At 37.3% G+C, this 27,122-nt stretch overlaps 2 protein-coding genes across 3 annotated transcripts; one reads left to right on the top strand and one right to left on the bottom strand.

Annotated features, from left to right (window-relative positions):
• The first annotated feature begins 5,979 nt into the window (after positions 1-5,979).
• CUNH5orf46 (chromosome unknown C5orf46 homolog) lies at positions 5,980-18,957 on the top strand. Of its 2 annotated transcripts, none has more exons than XM_051200776.1 (4): positions 5,980-6,080; positions 12,030-12,195; positions 15,162-15,240; positions 18,796-18,957. In XM_051200776.1, the coding sequence occupies exons 1-3, from the start codon at positions 6,011-6,013 to the stop codon at positions 15,214-15,216; spliced, it is 291 nt and encodes a 96-aa protein (XP_051056733.1). In that variant the 5' UTR covers positions 5,980-6,010; the 3' UTR covers positions 15,217-15,240; positions 18,796-18,957. The 2 variants fall into 2 exon arrangements, with proteins under 2 accessions (XP_051056733.1, XP_051056732.1); XM_051200775.1 differs by having other exon boundaries at positions 15,159-15,240.
• Positions 18,958-22,395: 3,438 nt separating this feature from the next.
• On the bottom strand, positions 22,396-25,602 carry Scgb3a2 (secretoglobin family 3A member 2). The gene is made up of 3 exons (XM_051200963.1): positions 25,434-25,602; positions 22,911-23,110; positions 22,396-22,562 (listed from the first exon to the last, which is right to left on the bottom strand). The coding sequence occupies exons 1-3, from the start codon at positions 25,486-25,488 to the stop codon at positions 22,539-22,541; spliced, it is 279 nt and encodes a 92-aa protein (XP_051056920.1). The 5' UTR covers positions 25,489-25,602; the 3' UTR covers positions 22,396-22,538.
• Positions 25,603-27,122: the final 1,520 nt, after the last annotated feature.

The raw sequence follows: 27,122 nt of genomic DNA, 5'->3' as shown, positions 1-27,122 counted from the left end.
AATTTTATGAAATTGACACTCTGATAATCTTCTTGCTGGAAATGGAGACATGAAGTTGGAGAGCATAAGCTGCTTGCCATATAAAAACTCAGGAACTCAGGGAACGCTAAGTGATTTAGTAAGTAGGGTATAGATACCAACCCAGAATGTGCATGGAATGTAAACAACCAGTGTGTGCATTCCAGAACATGCCAAGCAAATTCTCCCTCTGGGGAAGTCACACACTGATTGGAAGCCATCTGACCTGTGCTTTAAGGATGATTCTACTGTACTCCTGAGAGAAAGCCTTAACAGCAAATGTGGATGAAACCTGTTATTTGTGTGTAAGGACCCACAGTATCAGGTGAGGGAGATGACAGAGGATGTAAATGTAATTACTGCTTTAAAAATGAATACCATGGAAGCAATGTGGAGGGCAACCTGGAATGGGGACTGTCACAAAATAGAGACCTTAAGTTTCTCACACTATGCACCAGGTGAAGTTCCAGGAGTAGGTACCGTTTCCTGTGGAGATAGGAGGAACAAATTTTAAGGATATCTGAAAAGAAAATCCACAGGACTTTGTTGAGAAAATTGGTTTTGGGGGATAAGAGCTAATGAAAATCTGCATTTCTAAGTAGTAATGATGTGGATGGGAGTGTGCTTTTGAAAATTCTGGTTAGGAAGCATAGTAGGATACTAACTTCTGCTGGAGTTTTAATATTAATATTTAGAGAACTTTTTTATTCCCTATCTGGAAACATCTCTCTCTCTCTCTCTCCCTCTCTCTCTCTCTCTCTCTCTCTCTCTCTCTCTCTCTCTCTCCTTCCTCCCCCTTCCCTTTCTTCTTCTTCCTTCTTTTCTTTCACCTCATTATTTCTCAGGAATATGTACAATAACTGAAATAAATTTGAGAATTCAGTCAGCTCGCTTTAATTGTCATTTCCGACATGATCACTGCAGAAGTGGAAGGTTAATTCCTGGAATCAGGCTCTGTTCTTCCAGGAGGCTCTGCCTGCATGTGTTTCATTCCTTGTGCCTAAAGTGTCTTTTCTATACCTTGCTTGCATAGCCAACACTCACATAATTACCGTTCAACACCCAAATGACCCTCCATGATCCTTCACACCCTGCTGATTAATGTCCTGTAGGAATCTGCCACAACTCCATTAGCATCTATCACTCCTATAGCTAATGGAACTTCTTGGGTTAAAGTTTGTCTCCTTAAGCAAAATAGGATTAGTGCTATATATTTCCCAATGCAAAGCAGAATACATGGCAAACAATACAAGCTCAAAAATGTACACAGAATAAATAATGAATGAATCTATGTCATGAGAATTGGCTAAGTGACAAGCCACAGACAGGAAGGTCTTACAGTGACAGAGTGCTGCCACTCCTCTGTAACTGAAGAATGAGTTTCACCTGAGCTGTAAACATCCCTTCCAGGGCAAGTCTGAAACCTCATCTGAAATGGAGCTGGAATATGTGAGGGTCCTGTGACTTTTTGAGCAGTATTAATGAGGTAAATCTACTCCAGGAAGGATTCTCTTAGGGAATCCTATTAAAGAGCATCTAGTGTCATGCACGATTTGAGCTCCTCACACATTACTCATTTTTTTAATATACTATTCCTTTATCATGTACTTTGGTCCTCTACATAACTCCATGATATAAAATTTTATGTATGCAAACATTTATGAGGGCATAACCACGCATAGTTCCAGATTCCACAAATAGACAGGATTTTCCTATTAAATTTCAGTGTTAGCTAAAAAGGTAAAACCAATTTTATCTCAAACAATATGTTAATATACCTATATTCTGTGAAATATACTTCTCATTTGCACTTCTTCAGTGTAGTTAGTTATCACATGGTGTCCGCAAGTTTCATCTCCTATTTGCCTTTTGCCAGGAATTAAGAAGGCACTGTGGGCACCTCACATCCTTTATATCAAAGTGAGGCCAAACATGGATGCAGAAGACCAACACTTCCTCCAGAGGCCACTAAGAACCGCAGAAGTCAATACAAAGAACAGAGCAGATGTAGAGTTAGTGAACTAGGCTGGGGACTGCAGTTCCCCTTGCTTGATCCAGGGTCTCTGCCAGTGCAGCTCAGTGCAATATATTGTCATGGTTACTAGAAGATTCTTTGGAGTCACACAACTTTGAGTCCAATCCCCTGCTCTGTCTAATATAGAATTTGTGACCTTTAAAAAAAACTACCTAATCTTTCTAAACTTGTATTTGATTATATAAAATAAAGATAATAATGGCAGCTTTAGGCTGCTTTGTTTATGTCTTGTATCTAATTTATCATGTGACCAGAGTATCCTATTAGCAATAATAGTCTGAATCTCAATGTTTCTTGCATGGTTAAATATCACTTCTTTCCTGGGGCAGTCCATGAGAACAAGATGGGAAAGGGTGGGATAGGATTATTTGAAGTGTAATATAAGGGAAGGCAAGACAGAAGAGAAGAAAGAAGGAAGGGTGGAGAGGAGAGGAGGGGAGGGTGATGAGAGGAGGTTGAGGGAAGAAAAGGGCAAGAGAGGGGAAAGAAGAATATGCCCATCATTTACTTTCCCTTAGAGTATACAAGACGGTTGCTACCTGCCCACATATATTTTCCTGTTAAAACTATAGACAATGACAAGAAATATAAATATTCTTATTTTTCAGATATTGAACCCAAGGTGAGAGAAACTGAGGACTACATCAATGTTCATGGGAGCTAAAGCATAGTCCTTTCATTTGCATACTTCCTTAATCAAGTTAGAGATGTGTTCTAACAAAAGATCCCTTGCTTCCTTTTACGAGCATGGGTAAAACCCTCTTTCTTTTCTCTGTATCTAAGTCAAATTCATTTGCTTATGCCTGTGGCTGGCCAACTGGCATAGCTGGCCAACTGCTATTAGCCTGGCATGCATGACAGGCTCTGTGCAGATTATCAGACATTTCATCATTGCTTTTAAAGTACTATGGAGACATGGGTCAGAAAACATTATGTTCTGATTTTACAGATAGAGCAGCCAGAGCTCAGAGTGGCACCAGCTGACAGAGATACATGCAGCATCCAGTGCTAGGTTTCCCTTCTCAAAAATATCCATTACTTCATTTATTTATTATATATTTATTAGTTGTCTTCTACATGTAGACATGGTGCTAGCAATCTGATACTTAGGACAATGCCATTTTCTTGTTACCCAACTAATAAAAGCAGTTCACATGGGGTTTCACCTGTTCTGTCTTGTTGATCTCCCACTAAGCCAGCCAAATTCTATCATAAATTACAATGTCTAATGCTTTTGTTTCCTGTAGTCCATTAAAAAAGCATGCCACTCTGGAATGTTCTCACATTTTTTTTCCAGCAAACATGGCCACATGCCAGAATCTATCACACAGTTAATGGAGGTCACTGGATTGTCTTTTCCCAGTGACCCACAATATAAGCACAGAGCCCCATCATAAGCAGTGAGACACATGGCATAATGCTAGCTTGATGAAGGCTTGCTAGTGGGAGATACAGTCTGCAGAACAACTTTTACTTAAGGACGATCAATGTCAGGTCTTTGAAAGGAAAGGATTGAAAAACCTTGATAGTATGTATCTATTTTTATTAAATGTTTTATTTATAGATAGATAACTAGAAAAAAACAGAAGATAGATGACAGATACATAGATAGCTAACAGGGTAGATAGATTGGTAGATGGCATATAGATAGATAATGGGTAAATGAGTAGATGAATAGAAAGATGATAGATGATAGATAGATAGACAGACAGATCCACAGGATGAAGGAAGAGAACAATTAAAGTAATTAACTCTTGGGCAATGAAATTAAGTGTTGTAAGGGCAGTTAATGCAGGAAGAAGATATAGAAAGATTAAGGTACAATGGATATCACAACAATTACAGAGTATGGCCATTTGGACCCAAACCTGAGGAATAAGTTCTAATTATTTAAAGAGAGATGATTGAAAAGTTATCCCAGCAACAAAGCATATGGGTAGAGAAAAGGAACATGATCTGGGATGGCATGCCCATCTGTGAATGGGAAGTCAACACCAAGCATGGAGAGAGACATTGACCTATATGTTTATTTTTGTGCCAGTGGGAGGTTGAATTTATCAACTCCACAGTATAATTTGAAATCTGGTACTGTGATACTTCCAGAAATATGCATTCTTCTTAAGAGAAGCTGTTCATAATTGATAGCTGATGGGAAAGGGAAAATCAGTTTTCTTCGGTGCAGTAACAATAGGTGTATCAACCATACACCGGGGTACACCCCCTTGCTCAGGAGCAGCCAGCCAGAAAAAATTGGACACCATGCTTTTTTTGTCTTTTGTTTCTGTTTACTCAAGAAAGAGAAAGAAAATAAAGTTGGATATGTATGGATGTGGGGGAGGTCTGGGAGGAGCTGGGTGGGAGAAGGAATATGATCAAAATATATTATATAAAATTCTCAAATAAATAGAACTATTGCTTAAAATAATCAATAAATTTAAAATGCTCTGTCTTTGCATGGCCTTTACTGTTTCCAAATATGTTTTTGCATTGTTTTCTTCTAGTTGTGTGAGGAAACTCATTGGAATTTTGAAGGAGATCAAGTCATGTCTGTAGCATCTGTTCAACATATGGTACCAGCAAAACCAGATATCTATGAACTCAGGTCCACTTTACTCACCCTGAACAGAAAACACCAATTAAAATTGATCAAGTATCTGAATTTAAAACCCTAAATGCTGATGTTCCAGCAGAAAACAACATAGGTAATACACTTGAAATTATAGGTATAGGCAAGAACTTTCTGAATGAGATTTCAATAACACAGATAATATCCCTAAGTATCAAATGGGACTAGATAAGATTAAAGTGTTTCTGCACAGTTAGGAAACTACTATCAATCATTTTACCAGCTACACCTCAGAGATGAAGCTGACATCCAGATCATATAAAGAACAGCAAAAATTAAACACCCTGAACCACAAAACTGTCACTTAATAAGTGAACTGATGAACAGATAATCCTGAAAAGAAAATGAATCACAAAAAACAAGACATACATATTTTAAATGTTCCATACCCTTAGCAATCATAAGGCAAACATAAATTAAAATCACTTTGATACTCCATCTTACCCCAGTCAATTTGGCTATGACCAGCACAACAAAGGCCAATAAGGTTATGGAGAAAGAAGAATCCTTTATTCACTGTTGGTGGGAATGTAAACTGTTGAAGCCAATATGGACATTCCTCCAAAAAATTAAAAATAGAACTACCACATGGCTAGGCTGCACTATTCTTGGGTATAGACTCAAAAGACTATATGTACTAGCACAGAGATTAGTGTACACTCATCTTGACTGCTGCTGTACTATTGACAACATCTAGGAGATGGATTCCATTCACATAAGCCTGCATGATGAAATGTAGCCTAATAAGGAAAAAAATGAAATGACAAGGTTTCTGGAAAGTAGAAGGTCCTCTAGTCTCAGAAAGACAAAATTCACGTGGTTTGCCTCATAAGAAAATCTTAGCTTTTAATGTTTACGTGAGTGTAAATGATCAGTTGTGGGGGGTGTGAACTATGAAACTAGACTGGCAGCCACGAGAGGGGGACAAGAAGTAGAAGTAAAGAGAAAGTGGGGGAAATGCAAACGGTCGCGTGTGACTAAAATTGATAGGAGGCTATTCGGCGTGCAACCAGTGAGAATGAAGAGCTAGAGAAGGGAGGGGGAAGAAATGACAAAGGCAAATTTTGTCTGGAAAATGCCTAAACAAAACCCAATCCTTTGTAAGCTAATGCAGATTTTTAAAAAGAAAAAAAAAAAAAAGGAATTGCTTTGATTTTTTTAAAAAACAGGACCGAGCTCATTGGTGGACATCGCAAAGCAAGCTGTGCAGACGTCTTGTGCAACAGCCTAATTTCCACAGCAGATGATGTCACCACAGCTGCCCTATAAATGGAGCAAAGCTTCAAGTGCACTCAAGCAATTTATCTGCACCAATACCCAGAACAGCAGGAATGGCCCTCTCAGTTTTTCGACTGACAGTTGTCCTAGGACTGTGTGCTCTAATCCTGACAAGCCAGGCAGGTAAGTGTTTCTGATTACAGCCCAGAAGAAACTCTGCCTTAGTTAGCAGTGATGGGCGGGAGCTGGCATGGAACATAAAAAGGGAGGGACATTTTGGTATCACAGAAAGAACATTGGGCTGGGAGGTTGGAAACACATCTAATAGAGAAAGCAGTTTTATTGAACTTGATTCTGATTGTATCCTCCAACAGCAGTAAATGTATGGTGTTTGGAATGACACCTTTCTTGTATTCTTAAGTAAGGAAGGGACACTATTACATTATAAATTCATTGAGAAGTGTCTGTGGAGTGTTTTATGTTGATGAAGATATAATTTTCAGTAGTACTCTATAATGGTTCCACTACTAAAGAGAAATGTAAATTGGAGCATGATATCAAATATCTCTAGATGTGATATGTGATACAAATAAGGAACATTAATTGCTAGCAGTCACACAAATGTACCATGGAATTAAAATAAAAGAGGCAACAGCTTGGAATAGTGCCCAGTCAATAAAAATCACTAAATAAATATTACATGTTAATCTTATCATGTGTAAATGAATTATTTTTAAGTTTGAGGACAGTTTTATTAGAGTTTAAAAGAAAAACACCCCAGGCAATTTGTACATCTCAGCTGAGCAAAAATAAGGAATGCTCTTTGAGTTACCAGTGTGGAGATCAGATACATGGTGGCAGGACAGGAAGGCAGCTTAAGAAAAGGAGTTGAAGGCCTGAAGTATCAGAAAAACCCAAGGGACAAGGGAAAGTGCATATTTCAGACTATCTGGCCATCTCACCAAGCTGCCTGGCTGGAACTTGGTAAGCAACTGTGCGAGGGGTGGGAATTCTGGGAGAAAAAAAAGTACGATGTCTCTGTAAAGTGAAACTTATTCCAGCCATTTCTGGGGCATGTATTAAAGGGAACTCACCTTCATAGCCAAGTGATTGATCTGGTACAAGTGGAATGTTAGGTATCCACCCAGGCCAGAAATTCTATCGTCTTGACCAAAGGTGTCTTACATTAAGGGATCTTCATTGCTACTATAATATGACCCATTAACCTTAGAATCATTTAGGAGCCATATCAGGGACCAAACCCTTCCAGCATCTTTAACTTCTGGTAAAGACAAAGTTGCTAAGAGACACAAATACATTTCTTGCTTTTAGCAGAGAAAGAATTGAGTACTTTTAGGTTTTGGAGTTTTTTGTTGTTGTTTTTGTGGGGGATTTTTTGTTTTGTTTTTTTTGTTTTTTTGGCCTTAAACTGCTTAGTTGATTTTTATCTCCTGTTCTCATTATTAATGACCTAGAAGAACTCTAACTCTAAATTCCTCTGTCTGGGTTCTTATAGCTGAAAGAGGTCATTAGGCACAGCAGATAGGGTACCACTTCAGTGGGTCTATCTACAAAACCCCAAATGAGCATTCATAATTTCAATAAAGCCACATTTAGAGAGGAAAGGAAGTCCTTGACTAGTGCCCAGAAAGATATATGAAAGAGAAGACAAAAGGTAATTAGCACTGCTAGCCCTAGACAAAGAATCAAGGGAAGCCAAAATAGAAGATACATTCAAAATACCCAAATCAAAACCCACCAGAATATCTTGATGGGCTCACAGGGGCATGCATCCAATCAGTCTGGTTCTTGTTTTACTCTTGACTTTTGCCCTCTGGATTGGGCTAAAGAGTTGATCAACTCAGAATATGCTTTCCGTAGCTATTTCAGTGGCTAGAAGGACAGTGTGAGGTTCCTCCCTGATGACTTCTAGAGAGGGAGAGAAAAAGAAGAAATTTAATCATTGTATGCTTTTTAATTGAAAACAACATTGGAGTGGTCCCATCTTTCTTGGCTGCAAGTGGACAGTTTAGTGTTAAAATGGAGCCAACATCCTGATGTCTTCCATCTTGGGTGACATTTTCCCACACCAAGGAGTAAAGTATTAGTGAGACATGGTTGTCTAAGTACCATCTCACGTGTACTTAAAGCTTAATGTCTGCAAGTGTGATTCTCTGAACAGTTAACTCACATTACTCTTTACATTTGTTGTACTTTCTTGTCAGGTGTATAAGACCAAGCAGATGCTCACAAATGATAATTTTCATTTTTTCAAGACTAGTTGAGATTCTGATCCTCAGGGATCTCTGGGGATTGCAAGGAACTCTTGGATCATTTGGTCTTCCTTTTACGATTTGTTCCAACTTCTGAGAAAAAGTCAAAGGTCTTGATTGAGGGTGACTTCACCTGTAAACACTAATTTTTTCTTCCATGTTGATCCTCCTGTTTGTGGACTAGACAGTGGTTATAGACAATACAGTGTGGGCTCCATGACCTTCCTAAACAGGAGCACAGGTGGCTCACCAGAGCTATAGGTCATTTTCAGAGATGTGCCTGGACCCAGTTGACCTTGGAAAAATCTTTACTTCTGCAATCTTAGTTTACCAATCTGCACCAACCAGAGAAAATGGCATGTTTATTTTATTTAGTAGTATTATGATAAGAGTCTTTTGTAATTATTTTTGATTCCAGAATGGAATAGAAAACCAGAAAGACAAAGTAAGTCATGGATGACCTTGGTAAATTATTCAAAGTATGTAAAGGATAAGACTTTACTGTAAAGTCAAATTTTAATATGTTGATGTCAAAATTCTACTATCAGTTGAGTCCTATTCTCCTATTAATCTGCTTTCTTGATAGTAGTTACAAATACCAGCTTAATCAAACCAAAATATATGTCTAATGAAGGTTTACATAAATGCTTTGCTTTTTACCTAAGTTTTACCTAAACATCAATAATTTTCATCCTAACAACATCACAACGAATAAACTAAAAGACAGTGGTTAAATGTGATTTGCAAAAGTACATGACTAACACTTTGTTGAAAACAAAATCAGATTGTAAGACCTTAAACCATGTGGCATACCACACACTAGACTCTATGAATATGAATATGAATATGGACCAAAAACAGACTAATTCCCTATGTCCTGTAATCTAGTCCTGGATCCTCCAATATTGAAAGGCTAGTGTTTAGTATTACATTAAAAGTGAGTAAAACTGTTATGAGTTGCAAAAGAGGACTCTTCTTTTGTGCAGGGGCATTCTGCATTACACTTGGCCAGTGTCCTTGGAGAACCAGTCTGTGGAGGTGAAGACCATGCTCCTTGGAGTTAGACAGAATTCAAAATCATTCACTGGCTCAGTACTGAGTGACTTTAGGTGGATTGTTTAATTTCCCAGAGCATCTTTGCTCTCCTCTGGAAACCTTGACTCCATCACTGAGTGGGGTAAGGATACAGGTCGGTGAAGATTTAATAGCCCAGTACTGCTTGGCAGGTACTCCATAAAAGGCATCTGTTTCTTCTCACAATGAAAATAAACCCATTCTGGGAACTTCAGTCATGCTACCTCTATGTAAGATTTGCCATCTTTAGTTTAACTCAAATGAAAAGGTTCTGTATACACTCTACACTGTAAGAAACCAAAGCAAAAAAAAATGAAAAACTCAACTGTTGTATGAATAAATATTTAATTAGTATCTTTTTCAACTTCAGAATAAGAGTCTACCAAATATTTGATTATGACATAGTAAAAACAAAATTTAATATGTTTTTTACTAATAGTTTCTATTTTAGAACAAATCATAAACCTCCACACTTTTTCATCATTTGGTAGTCCTGAAAGATGTGTGGGGAAATAGTGCCAAGGAGTTGAGACCTTATGAGTCAAAAGTTGTATTGGGGATACAAGATAGATGTATCCTGAAAAATCACTTTTATACAAACGATGATTAGCATTGATCTTAAATCTCATAAACTTCTAGAAACAAGGGCAAGATAAATTCAATTTTTAAATAGACTTAAATGGAATTTCCTAAAATTAATTTTGTCAAGCACTTGTAGATACCTCAATAAAACAATTAAAACTGACTTTAATATAAATTTGAATTTTTAAATAAGCAATGAATTATGGTTATTGTGAGTTAATTCTACCTATTGCATTTATCAGTCTTAATGTAAAAATAATGTGATGTTCAATTGAAATTGATTAAGGCACTCAGCATTTTTTATGTAGAGTCTGGTGGCACCATATTTCTGTTAATAAAATAAAAAACTATTGTCATCTTATTGTCAGTATTCAGTGAGAAGGCAGCACACTGTAGTTTATGCCACTCTCCCAGGCCTTTTCATTTCATAAAAATGAAGACCATTAATACCCAAGGGATGAAGGACAAGGTTATGAGTCCTATAGTCACCAGACTTTCTTCTCTTGCTTTTGCACAGCCTTTTGGTTCCCAAATATTATCAATTTCCCCATTCAATATGATAAAAAAAATGCATATCTTAAAGCATTACCCAGGGAGAAAAATTAAACAGGATTTGTACAAATCATTGTTCGTAGAGTTATTGGTGTTACAAATCTAACAGAATTTATTTGTCATTTATCTTCTGTTCACTCTCATAAATAAAGTGCAGGTTTTATGCCTTTTCTGCAAAGAGCACATAGTTTTATCACAGAATACTGTAAAAATCTAGATTATGGTATCAGACAATCATGACTTTGGTAATGATAATAATAATCTAGATTATGGTATCAGACAAACATGGCCTGGTAATTCTTTCTCTTTATAACAGCTCTGGAATCTCTGTCTAACTCTACTTCTTCAATTGTAAACTGGCTTATTAATTTTATTAACACATAGAATCATGACAATAAAATGACATAGTTCATGTGAATTACCTATTAGAGATATGTGCACAGCAAAACAACCCATGAAGATTTTTATCTTCCTTATTTATATTACCATTGGCACATAAATCACATGGAAACAGTAGTGTCCTATAATGCATGAACAAATAAGTTTTCTATATCTCAAGCCTGGCACTGACATTAGTGTAATGCAATGTACCTGTAGATAAGAGCATCTCTTGGTCCTCTTCAGAGATGCCTCTACTTCTAGTAAATGACAGAGACATCCTGTACACAGACACACAATTGTCAACAGGCAGAGTACAAAAGACTGTGAAGTGATCAGCCCTGCAGGTTCATATATCACCATTCTCCCAGGCTCAGGGATCCTCATGGAAAAGGGCTTGGAAGGATAGTAGTTGATAACCTAAAGAAAGCATTGTTTTCCAAACACAGCAGGGTAGATACACATATAAACACACAATTGTGACAGCATACATAAGACCTTCACAAGTCCAGCAAAATAAAATCTCAGCATGAAAGAGGTTCATTTTTAAACAGACCTATTGATTAATTTTGAAATATAACTGATAGTTTTGGACTTTCCATCTACACTATTTAATATAGTTCAAGACAATAAATCTTTCTGCAAAGACAGGTAAAAGGGGTGGGGCTGGACACAAAACCCAGCACTAGCTGAGGAACTCTTGGTATTTGATCACTACTGAGAAAAGTCAGTTGTCTTTAACACCTCACCCTGATAGACTGACCAGACACTGGAATCTTCAAGTTCCAAAACTATCTAGGAAACACCAGCTGGACTTGATGGGGGAGAGAACAAAAGAAAAAGAAGTGGTCTCAAATTTGGATGGTAAAGATGGGAGCGTGGGAAGGGTGGTAAGCAGGAGTTGGGCATGGCACTGGAGTAAACACGCTCAAAATACAGTGCATGAAATTCTCAAGGAATGAATAAAAATCTTACAAAAAGAAAAATAGGTACCTCTGTGTGTTGTTTCTTTTCTTGGTAACCAAATGTAGCCAACATCTACCTAAATACTTATGTCTGTTACTCATTTGTTTTTAGTAATAATGAGATAATGTTGTAAAGACTTCAGCCAGACAGGACTGGATGCTCAGAAACAGGAAGATGTGACTAATGAGTTGGTACCAGGTGGATACCAAGGAGCTCAATAGCTCCTACATGAGAAACAGAATTTCTGTTTTGGTTGCTAAGAATTACATTTGAAAAGCCTTCCTGTTTATTTTATTTTTTTTTTCAGATGACAAACCAAAGGAAGATGACAATTCAGATGAGAAATCAGATAACAATCCAGAAGACTCAAGTAAAAAACCAGAGCCAGAGTTCCCCAAATTTTTAAGCCTCTTGGGTTCAGAGATCATAGAGAATGCAGTGGATTTCATCCTTCGGTCCATGTCCAGGGGATCGTAAGTACTTAGATTAAGCTTGCTTTTGACAGTCTCACTGTAGATATGGATCACATTCATGAAACCAAAAGAAATGGAACCAATGCATTCATTCTTCTTTGAAAAAATAAAATGTAATGTTGTTACATTTTACATATGAATGAATTTCCCCAAATTCTAGAACGAGAATGCTCCCTCAAGATCTTCACACAATTTTTTTTTTTTTTTAAATTTCAGGGTCATTAATAGGAGGGCAAAAGGATGCAAAACCGAGAAATGGAAGACAAGTTGTGGTCTTGACAATGAATGTGAGGAGTCCTGTATTTGGTTTCTAGTATGAGTAGCTCAGGAGGGCTAGTTGAAGTAGTTGATCATCTCCCTTTACCCATAATGTGCAGAACTCCCAGGAGCAGTGCATTGGCCACCATGAAGGGTGATACACACTAGAATCTTTCTAATGTTCCCAGACTGCTTCTTCATACTCATTAGATTTGACATGACCTATCCTTATCCTTCATACTTTTCAGTCTGTACCCCTGAAAACTGCTGATTTTAAGTAATGTTTTACCAAGAAACCTAAGCAGAGTTTGGCAAAACTATAACTCCTACCAGTTTCACAATACAGTGGATAATTATGTTTGAGTTAGTCTCCCTACTTTCCATAGTATAGCTACTCAAAGTCAGGGCTAACAGTGTAATTTTTAACAAGCTTTGTGGGTAATTCTGCTGTGAAAGTCACACCTAATCCGGTGCTCAGCTTCAGAGCTGGGCTCCAAAGTTCTACCAAACCTGGAAGTTCTATTCATATTTCATTAAAATATGAAGTACAGTATAATATCATAGCATCTTTCCCATGGTGTCAGACAATCAATAAGTAATTTTTCATTTGATAAAATAGTTAAGGAAAAGAACTTAGAGGTTATACCTAAAGCCCGTGCATTTCAAATCAACTATGGAAACCTAAAGGATCTTTTTGTTCAAAGGCAAAATATTTCTTGTTCAAGTGAATAAATGTAGCTGAGGATGGAGTCAGGATGTAAAACATATTACAGAAATCCTTCACAAAGGAAGACCATGGGTATTGTTGGAGGTGCTGTATGAGAGGAAGCTTCCAGAAACAGCTTTGCCAGAGTCTTACTTAATATGTGAAACTTTAGGATGTAAGTGAAAGACAAGATCTAGTCTGTAAACTCCTTCTTTAAAAAATACTCAGTCTTTGTGGTTAGATAACATGAACTGATACAAGAAAAACTACAAATGACTAGCAAGATAAATTCTATCTGAATCTCAAAGACTATTTCCAGAGTAGGCAATGGGGCCAATGCCCATAGGAAAGTTCTTAGGGGAAATGTAAGCTAAAATTTAAATAGTTAAAAATAGACAAATAAAATATAGCTATATATAAATTTGTTCATGTCATCATCAAAACTAAAACACCATGAATTTGCTCATTCATTATCATTCCTGAAACTCTTCCGTGTATTTCCACCAATTACACAGCAAATCTCAAAAGGGGATGGTTTATTCTGAAGCCACTTTGAGTGACCATGCCCAGGAACACAGATTTAGGTTATCCCAAATTCCATGCTCCCACATGAAGGCAGTTTCATGAAGTTTTTATAATGTTACAGGGCAGAGAAAGTCATAAATCAAGACAAGTTTTTAAAATATTGATGTGTAAGTAACAGAAACAGGTGTATTGAGATGGGAGAATCTGTTCTATGGGCTCCAGATGCTATCTGATGACATTCTTAGTTTTTGGAATGGTAGAAACTAGTGGTCTTCTAAATTAAAAGATTCCAAAATACTTTAATCTACTGTCCCAAGGCAATAGTTACCACATGAGGTGGGGTGGGGAAGTGTGGGTGGTAAGGAATGGCTGTTCTGGAAGGTGAGAACCAGCTCAAGATAAAGTAATTAGTCTCTGGAACTGTAAGATTCCAGTCTCTCCACAATTCTGATCAGCCAGTCAGTCTCTGAAGACATAGATTTCTTTCAAGAGTTTTCATTCACAGTCAAATGAAGCTTCTTGCCAGCAGGTTTTCATTCTTAATATGAATCTGTGTGATGTCCCCATATTTGTTTTAAATGACCTGTCCTGAATTTGTCCCTGTTGTTCATTAGACTACAATCTATTAAAAACACATACATTTGCATAAAACCATATTTGCATCATCTTTCATCTTCTCAAATCCTAACCTGCTTCCCAGACTATGAGCTACAGAGGGTAGTGTGTCTGACATTTAATCATCACTCTAGAGAGTTCACCTTTGAGCTTTGCAGTCTATCAGCCATTTGTTGTGAAAATATGGTTTTATCTTCTTTTCACTTGCAAATTATTTATAAAAATTAGTAAAACAAACTCAAATTCATATTGTGTTAAATTCCATTTTAAGTTGTAGCATTATATATATATATATATGCTTATATATAGCTAGCATAAACACACACAAACACACACACACACACATATATATATACATACACACACACATATATATGTACGTACATATATATATATATATATATATATATATATAAAATGCATAATACTTATGGGGTTCTATTAAAGGACCACTAACTCATAGGTTTTTTTTTTTTTTTTACTGAGTTCAGAGATAATCATGCACAAATATCTTGACAACTATAAACTATTGTGGAAATCATGGGTCTTACTTCACTTTCATATAGGAAAATCTGGAGAAGAAAATTATGCCTCAACTATGAGGAGTTTTAGTCCTAGGTACTGCAGCACAGGCTTGTAAGCCAGGCTGAAGCTGAAGGATCACAAGTGTGAAGTTAGCTAGGGAACAACTGAGACTCAATTTAAAACATATAATAAAATAAAAATTTTAAATTTAAAGAAATTAAAAAAGAAAAGGAGGAAATGAGACAGTATGCTTGTGCGATCATGCTAATATTCCCATTAATTTGCATAACTCTTGTTTTTGTCTTTTTTTTAATTTTTTCTTCTCTTTTTCAAGAAGTTTTATGGAACTTGATGAGGACCCTGGACAGCCACCTTCAAAAGTGACATCCTAAGGTAATTTAACTTATACTTTACAGGTAAAAGAATAGCATTTTACACACAGAAAACAGGGGTTTGGATAATTGTATTCATTGATTTTTCTGGAACTCATACATAATTATAACCAGAAAGATAAGTTTTCATTGTTGTTGTTCCTTCTTTGTCCTAACTGTAGTTTGTTTCTAAAAGTTATACTGCAATATCTATATTTTTATCATCTTACTTGTCAACTTACTGGGGGACTCTTAGGGGAGGAAGCCAAGTGTGGTATGAAACAATGAGCAATGCAGATGAAGAGGTCTGGTCCCTGCTACAGTCATCCTTAGAACCTGCTACTAGATTTCTGTCCCCTCTACAAATGTCTGACATATCGGGTTATAAAAAGTAATCACTTACTTTGGCTTTTGATTTTCAAGGTTTCTTTCTCCAATGCACTGGTGTCACTGCTTTGGGACAATAGTGAGGTGATAGCTACATCGTAGCAGGAGCCCATTAACCCCTCAGCTCATGGCCAAGAAGAGAAAGAGGGGGAAACAAGAGTCCCATAATCACCTTGGGTCACACCCTCAAGGCTGAAGACTTTCCACCACCCCCAACAGCACTGAGCTAGTGATCGAGTCTTTCACACCAAGGACATTGGGGGAATATTCCACATCCAAACTCTAGCTTGCTTTGTACCAGTGCACCTATGAAACAAGAGGGTTGTGCACACCTAAACAATTAAAAATATCTAAGGAATCATGTAATCACACAGTTAGTCAGTCATGGGAAGAGAGGAATTTGCTGCTCTTAATCCATAGAGAACACATAGACACATCTAGTTTATGTGCAAACCATATGGTTTTAATTCCCAGAACACCACCCCCCTTTTTTTCTTTACTCAGTTATTTCCTAAGAGCTTGGGTTGACAGATAAAAGCAAACATTTTTAGACATTGAAAAGCAATATCAGTACCTGACTTGAAATGAGTTACTGCTCCATTTTTAAGTTCTGGATATATACCTGAGGTGAAGTCTCTGGAAGACAAACATCATTCCTTAAGTTTCCCAAATGAAGAAAGGAAGGCATGGGAACAATTGTTGCTATGGCCACATTAATAAGGAAGGGGGAAAAAGGCTGGAACTAAGTCTCATGCCAGGGTATGCGTCCTATATCTAAGCCATATGTCACTACTAGAGAGCAGAGAAGGACATGTGAGGAAGCAGCTGAGAGTAATGATTAAGCCATGATGCATGCTAAATTGAAACACTTCCCTCTTGGGTGGTTGGTTTGCTTTATGTACACCTCCAGAAATCATGGCCTTTCCCAACTTCTGTTGTTATCTGAGCTGGGAAAGTTCCTTTTCTCTACTGGCTCCATTTCATAATATAGGTGTGGCCAATGTGCGCTCAGAAAGCCACTATTACATTATGCTAGAACACAGCCTACTCTTTCATGATCTTTGAAGGGTGGAAACAAGGCCTGGACATTGTAATCAAGATATTCCCAACACACATAATTCCAACTCTTGCTCAAAGCCAGATAAGCTTCTAAAAACACTCACTTGTGTGTTCATGTTTCCATCTTCTTCTCAGGGAAGAACTCTCCTCTTATTTTCAAGTGCCCTAATACTTTGTCTTCATTCAGGCTCCTATCATACACCTGTAATCATGTATGCCCATATCCCAAATTCTTACAGGGCCAAGCTGGGCTTCGGCGTAAGAGGAATAAAGTAGATGAGGCATTATGGAGGAGTAAATGCTCAGGTGGCAGCATGATGGTACAAGTTCAACCTGTACGGTGGACACCTGTTGTCTGTACCTCCATGGATGGCTGGCTCCACCTCCTGATGCCTCATTTCTCTCCTTTTGAATTTGAAACACTAAAGAACTGTAATTAGTCCAGAATGAAATGTAAGGATTTCTTTTTTAGCTACTCACTTTAAAAGTCTTGAAAAAAAAAAAAAAAAAAAAAAAAAACAGATTTCTGAATGAACTCTAGATGCCGTAATGATCCATAAAAAAAAAAAGGTTCATTATAGTGTTGTAAAAAATGAATAAATAAATAGAATTTTTATAAGGAACATCTCTTTAAATGACCACAACATAGTTATAGATAACTCCTAATGGGTAGTTGAAAAGTTTCGGTTCTATGGTAATTGTCTTATCTCATCAAAAGCAAGTCATTACTTTACCATTAAGTGATTCACAGCAATGTCTCTTTCTCCAGCTCAGAAAGTGTGAACATATTTCTATTTATTTCTTAAACTAAGATATATAGATAGATAGGTTGGAGCATTAGCTAAGAAGTTTGAGTGCCTACTGCCCTTCAAAGGACCTGTTTGCTTCCCAGCTTCTATGTGGGGCCTCTCACAAATGTATGACTCCAGCTCCAGGGAAACCAAGAACTTTTTAGCTTCCCTGAACATATGCATGTGCACGCAGAGACATATACATGCATATAAGTAATAAAATAAATCTTTTAAAATACACTATTAAAGATAATTGATAGAGGATCCATAGGTGTCCTACATTTCTTTTAGCAATGTTTTTTTTTTTACATCATATATCAACTTTAATTACACAGTCCTTTAGTGAGTATTTAATCTATTCAAATTGCATGTTAACTTTGTCAGTGCTGCCACTGGGAAGCTTGTCATCTGGGCTATCACATGCATGTAAATGACAGGTACCTATGGGAGGGCTTGGCGAATGTCTTGGGGTAGGGAAACAGGGAACCCTTGGAGGACGGGTGAGCATGATCAAGGCTTTACAAAGAAGGTGAACTGTGCTAAGCCAACACACAGTATCAGGGATGAAGAGAGAGCAGGACAGATATCAGAAAATAATAGTATTCCAGCAACTGAACACCTGATTAATATGAAATGCTCCCAACTTCTCCTCCCCTACACTGATGTGACTTCCAATCCTCATAGGATTACTGTCCTGAATTATTTGAAGCCATTTGAATTCAATTTGTTCCTTTTTATATCTTAAATCATTTGACATATTTGGCTATAAACTGCCTTTCCTCCCCCTCCCAGAAGAGATAAGTCTCACTAGCTAACTAAGGTCTTTAGAAGAAGCAGTAGATGAGAATGCCCTTTACTAATTTTTAATTAATTTAAATTAATTCTATTCACATTACTTTGGTTAAGAAACACAAAGTCTTGTGCTTAGATTTGCTTTGTCATACCTACAAATTAGTAAATTAATTGGAAAGTTCTAATACAACTACTGATCAGAATTAAAATTGGGCCACTTTAGTGGCCTCTCCTAGGCCAAATTGCTCTCCTCAAATCATAAGATGCATGTGACTACTGTGTCTTTTCCATCTGACAAGTGTTCAGGTCACCGAGACAATGATGTCTCTGTTTATCCTTAAGTTTGTTCTGCACACACTCCATCCTTACCTTTGGAGCTGAGTAATTGCTTGTATACCTTGAGTTTTTGTTTATTTCTGTTACATTATTTTCTCAAGTCTGTTTAACAGTTGATTTTATTGTAAATCCTCTCATGCTCTAAAGCACAGAAGCATTAAAAAGGTAGAAAGTCTTCACTTGATTTTTAAGGAAAAATGACAATTCTTCACATCTCTCTACTTGTGTTTTGAAGGCCACACCCATCTGGCAGCTGGACAAAGCAAGGGCAGCCAGATCCTGAACATCCAGTTCTGTTGCACAAAGTCATCCAGAACCAGAGACCTCAAGGCTCCCAGCAGGTCACCAGGATTGGATCTCCACTTTCAGACAAATATAATTCATTTGAGCTCTTTGACCTTGCATTCCTCCTTCTACAAAGTCAGAAAAAAGTATCCTGTTGGAGTTATAGAATTACATACTTGATTTTACAGAGATTTTTGTGGTTCCTGGCATTTTTCCCTGGTGTGTTTATTTTTTTAATTAAAAATATGATATTATACATTACATATACATATGTACATAAACAAGCTCAAGACTTCCTTGTATATACAATATGCATGTATCATAACAGACTCTAAAAGACGAAGTCACACATTTAAAATAAAAAAGCCAGTATGTTGTAGACAGAGGATTTGATTCTTGCTCCAAAAACTAACTTCTTAATTTCTAAAGATATATGGCCTTTCAATATTTTACAAATTTTTTAAAGAAAGAGTGTGTCAGTAAACTCAGAACTTATCCACTGATTTTCTTCTTTTCATTCAAGTGTCTCTTTCTCTTCCATGGCCAATGTTCGTCTTCTAGAATATCAAAGTGTTGACGAGGCAGAGTGTCTAAATTGCTAGTGCAGCCCCTTTTCACACTACCACTTCAGTGTATGGAGCTGAGTCCCCACTTAACAGACAGAAGCTCCCACAACTACCCAATATGTTCAGGAGGACAAGACTGAATTCCTGAGCAAGGTGAACACGGCAGCCCTGGAGTCTAGCATACATACCCACTCATGGTCTCCTGGGATCCTGGGTGTGACGCTTGTGTTGAAATGTGGTTGACATTTCACTGGTGAGAAACAATTTTCCCTTTCTCAGCATGTTTCAATTTCAAATCAATTCTTGGCTACGAGTGGGACTGTGTGTCCACTTTCTCTTTTCTATGTTAGGATTGTTTCTAGTTTGAATACATGCAGGTCTTGTGCATGCTGTTACAGTCTCTGTGGATCCATAGGTGTGTCAGCCCTGTGCTTTGAAAGACAGAAAGTTTAAATGCAGGCCTATTGATTTGAACCTTAGAAGGGCCATCTTTTGGAGTTAGTTGTCAGACAAGTAACAAAATAACAAAATCTCTTTTCAAAAAAAGAGATGAAGACCAGTGATAGATTTCAAAGTTCAAAACAATTAGAATCATGGTATGCTGAGACTCCATATGAAGTAAAGGGGGAGGACTCAAGTTTAGAATCCTAGGACAGTTGTTGTAAAAATCAGAAAATAGGGGCCATTTAAAGAAATTGGAAGTTAATGATCAAATAGAAAAAAATTAGCTGAGAAAGAAAAAATTAAAAATAGGTAGGGCACAAAACTCTAAATATAATAGAAGTATGTCAGGTAATTACCTTAAAGTGTGAGGGAATATGTTATATTGATTCAAATGTGTATGATACTTTTACTTCTTATTGAGGAACTATATACTATATCTCTTCTAAAATATGTTAGTAGTGATCAGGCAATTTTGGCCAACAAAAAGAATAATTGCAAATGATATGTACCACATTCAGATAGCTTTTAAAAATTAAAGTACTTTTAAATTTTCATATATGTGTAGTGTATGTACATCATCCCCTGTTACCCTCTCTAATCATCCCATATTCACTCATCTCCATTCCCTCTTAAATTCATGATCTTTCCCCTCAACTAAGAGTTTTAAGAATCAGACCATAGTTTCACCAATTTGTCTTTCTCTGTTACTATTTTGGTCTAAAATGCTGGAGAAAGAATTCAGATAATGTGTGGTAGACTATTGTCAACCAAACTTGGTCATATAATGTGAGTCAAATATTGTATGCATACAACACTAGGATTTGAGACTGTTTATTACTGTAGTTAGCAATCTAATCTGTTATTACAGATTTGGATAAGATGAGAAAATGAAACAGGAAGTTTCACCAGGTACATCTACAAATAGTCCTGACTTCATGAGTTTTCTACTTTACAATAGTATAAAAGCATTCTGTAGAAATGGCAGTTCAAATTTTGAACTTGAGATAGAAACATTAACAATAAGATTCTCTCTGATCATCCCAGGCTGTGGTGTCAAGCCATGGCTTCCAGACAGCTACATGGTGGCTAAGGTATATATTAGTGTTCCACAGCATCTTGTGAAGCTAAGCTACAATGTTCAGTAGGCTTGGAATATTTAGTTCTCTTTTTATCTACAATGGATTTATTGTGAAATAAACCCATACTGAGTCCAGACAAAATCCGGAGGGGAAAAAAGGAAGAAAGGAAGAAGTAGAAAAAAAAAAGAAAGAAAAAGAAAAATATCCAAACAATGTCAGCCAAACAAGGTATTCTATTATTATAGTATTAGTCAAATTCAACTAAGAAATAGTAGTACTCTTACGTCCTTGGACTATATAAAGGAGTTGATTCAGATATTAGAATTGATTGAGTGGATGACAGAACTTAAAATTTTGTCAGTATCAGAGACACATCTTAGAAACTGACAAGAGGGAAAGCCCCAATCACCTTTGCTGGAGAAAGAAATTACATATGTAATCAGGAAATCAGAGTCCAGAGACTGGAGTCTCCTGGCAAAATCTGGATTTGCTGCAGTTCTAACAACTAGAACACAGAACCTTGGACATGTGGCCTGAACTTTTAGAGACTTCCACCAATGGGAAGCAAAGGAAGCTACTCTCACAGTAGGTTATTCTTTCTTCAATGCCTGGCAACTCTCCGGGCCTCCCAAAGTCCACTGACCTGTGACCCACAGAAGCCTAATCTGTGGCAAACAACATGCTATTTGCTGTCTTCCTTCAGCAGAAAATAGAGCAGAGTAAGAAGAAAGAAATTTGCCTGACAGCAAATAGTTCTAAGACTGTGATAGGCCTAAGGATGTAGAATACAATAACAGTCTCCATAGGGAGAAAAAAGAATTTATTTTTTTTCATAGTCTGTTAGCATTAAAGGGGTTCAGTTAAAAGTTTTATGTGTCTGAGACTACAGTATATACATAAAAATGATACTAATGAAATTAGACATGTGAGAAAAGAGCCCTGTGCACAGAAGGTTGAAATCTATCCTGCCAGTGACCATAACATAAGCAAAGACTCTGCCTTGGAAAGGCAAGTTCAATGTTGTTGCAGATACTAGATTTAGCAAAAGAAATAACGAGTTTATAAACACTTTGCTTAAGGATTATATAATAAAGACCTAACTTGAGATAAGCCCCATTAAAGCTATTGGATGATCTTAATGTAGTACAGACATAATATAAATTGGCATTATGGAGTTGCATTATATCAACATGGTAGTAGTATTACTGAACATTACTTGTTTTTTTTCATTTTTAAATGCAATTTTAATGAGAGAATAAGAAGATGATGAATCTAGAAATACCACTAGATAAATAATGGTGGATAGTGGAGATATTTGTTATACAGGTAAAAGAATGTAATGAGTACATCCTTCATGTGCTAGACTATCCATCCAATAACCGAGTCTCTACACACTGTGACCCAAGAGGAAAATTGTCTAGTTAAATGTTAAATTCCAGAATGAACACAAGCTGAGCAACAAATATTTTCACTGCTTTATTCATTCTTTTCTAGGCCCACTACAGTTTGGGACATTCAGTCTACAAATGGTAGAATGAGATTCAGCCATCATGGATGTGCACATCCTTCTTTGTCCACTCCAGCCTTCAGTCTTTATGCAGATGTTACACCAGGTGTGATAGGGCCTCCTGAAAAATAACATATAAAGGTAAAATTCTAGGCCTAGCTTACATATAATTTGCAACTTTCTAATATATCCACATTCACTTTTCTATTTGACAACCTTTTGCTAATGTTGAAGCAAAGACTCAGTGCCCCTTAGGCTGTGCAATTAGGTAAAAATCACAGTTTGTACTGTTCAAATGTTATTACCATAAGTGCAGATATTTTGCTTTTTTGGAGTCTCTGGGATATGCATATTTCATTAGTATTATCAAGGAAGAAGAAACAATATATGTATTAACAATGAGAGGGCATTTGTGTAGCTAAGGCTTATCCCATGAAAACAAGAACTCCCCCATCCAAGTTGTAATTACCAGAAGCTTCTTTACAGCCTCTGAAGCCTCTGGTCCCAGTTCATCCACACATTTCTTCAGCCCTTGCACCAGATGTTCTACAGAAATGCCCAGGGTTTTCAGAAGCATCTTCAAAGGATCAAATAAGGGAATAACGTTGTCCAAAGGTAAGGGTACTTTATCGACAGGAAGAGGGACACTGTTGATGAGGAAGGCAGTGGCTGCAGAGCAAAGGAGAACAGAGTGAAGCACAGTACACCCTTCTCTGTCTGAGGCTCCATCACCTTCCTCTCTGTCCAGCACAATCTCTAGCCTACACCACTCATTTGCATTTTTATGAATATTTATGTATTTGAAACTTTGCATGTGACAGCCCATCTCTTTGGAACTTTCTCTCTGCAGATAACTATAGTCCTTCCTCCTGTGCTCTGGTTTCTTTTTAAATGTTAGCCCATAGAGAAGCCTGTAGCAGCAATCATATTTGAATGAAATCTTCTCTTACTCTTTTCTCACATTTTTCTTATTGTTAACCTACAATATTATATATGTGTCATTTTACCAGCTTTATCTTCTCACTGGAATAGAAACTCCTTGAGAGTAAGGTATTTGTGTTTGTTGTTGTGCCTGATGCTCAGAACTGACTGTGACATGTAATAAGAGAAAGGACTGAAAACTAATTCAGGTGATTGTAAGAAGGACTCTGTATATATGCTGTCCACAGCCACAGCTTTCAGGCCAAAGGAGAGGTGCCATGAGACTTCTCCTTTCAAGGCCAAGCATGAATGGACTAGATCACAGTCCATGAAATCAATTCAGCTCAGTGTTACATCATAATTGCCACCAGTTAGAGGAGGAACAGTTCTGGGATTAAGAAGAAAGAAGGCACTTAGACAAAAATCAATAAATCATTGAGATGTGAAAATGAATGTATACATATGTATGTATGTATGTATGTATGTACACACACACATATATTTAGTAGATTCATCTGTCCAGAGAGGGAGACCAGAGTGCAGAATTTCAGTGGGTATGGCCAACAGATATATTATAAGGTGGTGCTGTGAAAATTCATAAAAATAAGATTTTTAAAAACCTTGAATGCCATACCCATAATTATGGGGTTTATCAAAGTTTTTCATGGGGAGATTGCATTTTCTCTCTTTGGTTTAAGGAATAGTAGTCACTAGCAATTAGGAAGGGGCAAAGAGGATGAGGATAGGAAGAAATCAGAAGGGACATTTAGAGGCTGAGCAAGCTACTTATAGAAGGGGCATGTAGAGAGAAGGGAAACTGCATGTGATTAGTTCAGGATGTATTAATATGTGCACATATCATGTAAAGCCCATTAATTAGCACAACTGACAAGTTAATAATTGCAATTTAGAATAATAATGGTTTCCTTCCAGATAAAAAGGAAGAAAATTACTTTGCATGGAAAACAAACAATAGAAAATATGTAATATGTTTTTTGGAAAACCAGTGCAGGTACATAAATACATGCTTATATGTGAGCATTCACATAAGAATCTGTATTTTACTAGCTAAGACCTTCCTTCCATGGTTCATTTTTTTCTTCGAAAAGCTTCTTGTTGCCTGATTCAAATTATGAAACTTAGTCTGCCCCACACCCTGTCTGCATCTTCTATCACCTATTTCCCCTCTCAAATGTTCCCCTCATAGAGTGATTCTTATTTTGATCCATGCTCATTTCTGCTGCCATATTTGTCTACAAAAACTTTGTACATCGTGTAACAATGAAATATTCAAAACTGGCCAAATTTCTCAAAACAATCCAATACAAACAATGATCTTGGGTCCCAATCCTAAGTGCAGGAAGCACTTGGCATTTCATGTTTATTCTTCATACTGGTCACATTGAGCATGTCTGTGAGTGTCTATATCTTTCTGGGGAACATTCTTTGAACCTTTTACCCTTGGTAAACAATGGTTACTATCAAGCATTTTTCTCAGGACCCAAACATCTCACTCTGATAGTTTCAGTGACTCTCTCTCTAGAAGGAGTGACTCGGCTTTCCAAGAAGCCAGCCTCTGTGCCTTATTAAAAAAATTAAACACTTCACCCCTTGGTACACCCACCGCACTCTGCCTGCTTCAGGGAGCAGTGCAATATTTTCTGTAGAAGTCTCATCCCATGACCAACCATAAGCACCTTTACAACAGATTTTTATAGTTGATAAATGTAATTGTTTCAAGGGAATCCATCAAACAACCTGATTAATTGTAGATAACAGCAAGAATAACTTGAAAAATCTATTAAAGATTAAAAAAAAACTGATGTCCATTGCTCAAGAGCAGAATGGGTTTGTGGCTCCTCAGCGGGAGCTGGCTAATTTATTTTGCATTGGAGGTAGTACTTACATTGGCTTAGCTTGACTGATAGAGGATCTCCACTATCTTCCAACATCTTCAGTGACTCTGAAATGCTTTTTATCACACTCCACTGCCTGTATGCCAGGCTTAGTTGTGTTATTACAATAGAAACAGGGAAGTACAGAACTATCGATGCACCAGATGGCGACTTACCAGAATAACCAAAAATACCGATGGTCACCAGCAGAAAGATGGATAGCAGCTTCATGGCTATTGTCCGTGTGTTTTCCTGTACTTTGGAACGCAGTCGAAAGCTCAAAAACTCCACGGAGTCAACAGTTCTGCTTGCTGCCACAGCAGTGGATGCTTCCCCACACGTACTAATATATACAGTGAAGACCTGACTTTCAACCACTGCCTTTTGACTCACCCCAGCAAAGAAGAACATGAAGGGCATGCTTCCTAACTAAACACACTGGAGGGTTTTCCACTTTTCATCACATCCTCATGAGAAGGAAAGCCACACACGGAAGTAGTCTCAAGTAGTTCTTTCCCAAGCCCTCATATAGAAACTATGGCAGATAGCAAAGAATTGCTCTCTTGGGAGAACACTTAAGAAAATGCGAAGGTTTTATGTCAGGATAAAGAAATGCTTTCCTCCAGTTTGTTCTCTATTTATTTAAAGTTTAGGGAATTTCATTACCTGATGCTTTGCCTAGATTTCACTTAATGACACTGCCATGTTTCTCTTGAATTTACCCACTGAACAGTATTCACATTTTAATTATGACAAGGTCATCGGATCTCTGTTACCTTTCCTGGTGATCTCCAGTGATCCAAGGAGAATTCAGGGTGTGTTTATCATTGTCTATGTCTATTCTGTGTCATCTATAGCATCCTCTGTCAATCTACATTCTGAGAAGCAATCCATCTCCACGGCTGCCCTCCCAGGACCAGGAGATCAGGCACAGGACATCAGAATGACCACATCAGTAAACAACACTTACTGGGTTCCTTGGGAGCATTGGCTGAGCACTGAATGCAAACAACAGGACACAAGAGAATGTTCGATAGGAGAAACAGGGGGACAGAGTCTATGTGGTTCCTGGACTGAGCTGAGAACCCACTGGTCATATTGTACTGCCTATTTCCAACACCAGAAAATGCTAAGAAGACAAAGGGTGCTGTCAGTCCCTTAATATGTGCGATCAAACTTGCCCTAACTTGTCCCCATATTAAGGTATGATAATGCTATGAAGAGTTAAGAAATTGCCTAAAGGGATATGTATGCCAAATAAAAATTAATATGTAGGCCATGTGTTACTAATTTCTCTACATTGCTAAATTGTACCATTAGCTATTGATAAACTAAATTAAAAGGATACAGGTTGCTTCTGTGCAAAATCAACACTGCTTTCTCTGCTATGTACTATTCTGTTTCTCAGACATATCAGTACCTCTATTAATACATGATGAGGCTATGCTTACCTCTCAAAGCTGCCTCCCATAAGTTTTATGTCATCATTTCTTTTAGCATACTAAATATCCAGGTTTTTTAATAAGGGCTGCCGAGGGCTAGTTTGATTTAAAAATCTTTGCCTTGCCCTTCTGTTCTCTGATGTAATACAATGAATTTTATTAACAGCAATTTCTAGAGTTTCCATCTCTCTACTTCAGGAGACATGCTAGCAGCCATTGTGCTTTCTCCCTGCCTCTAGCTCCTTCCACCCAAGGTCTTGTCTGTGCCTCTAATGTTCTGAACTTTTACATTAATTGCCTTTTTGCTCCATATTTCTGATATTTAAGACATGTAGAATACTTGCTGACCTGGAAGACAATGGCTTTACCTAAATTCTTTATTCCCAGAGCTATGGAGTTACTCACCCATGCATATACTTTTTT

Source organism: Phodopus roborovskii, unplaced genomic scaffold, assembly GCF_943737965.1.
Source record: "Phodopus roborovskii unplaced genomic scaffold, PHOROB, whole genome shotgun sequence".
NCBI classification, from domain to species: domain Eukaryota; kingdom Metazoa; phylum Chordata; class Mammalia; order Rodentia; family Cricetidae; genus Phodopus; species Phodopus roborovskii.
The sequence above is the reverse complement of the archived record's forward strand: the minus strand, read 5'-3'. Positions and strand labels throughout refer to the sequence as shown.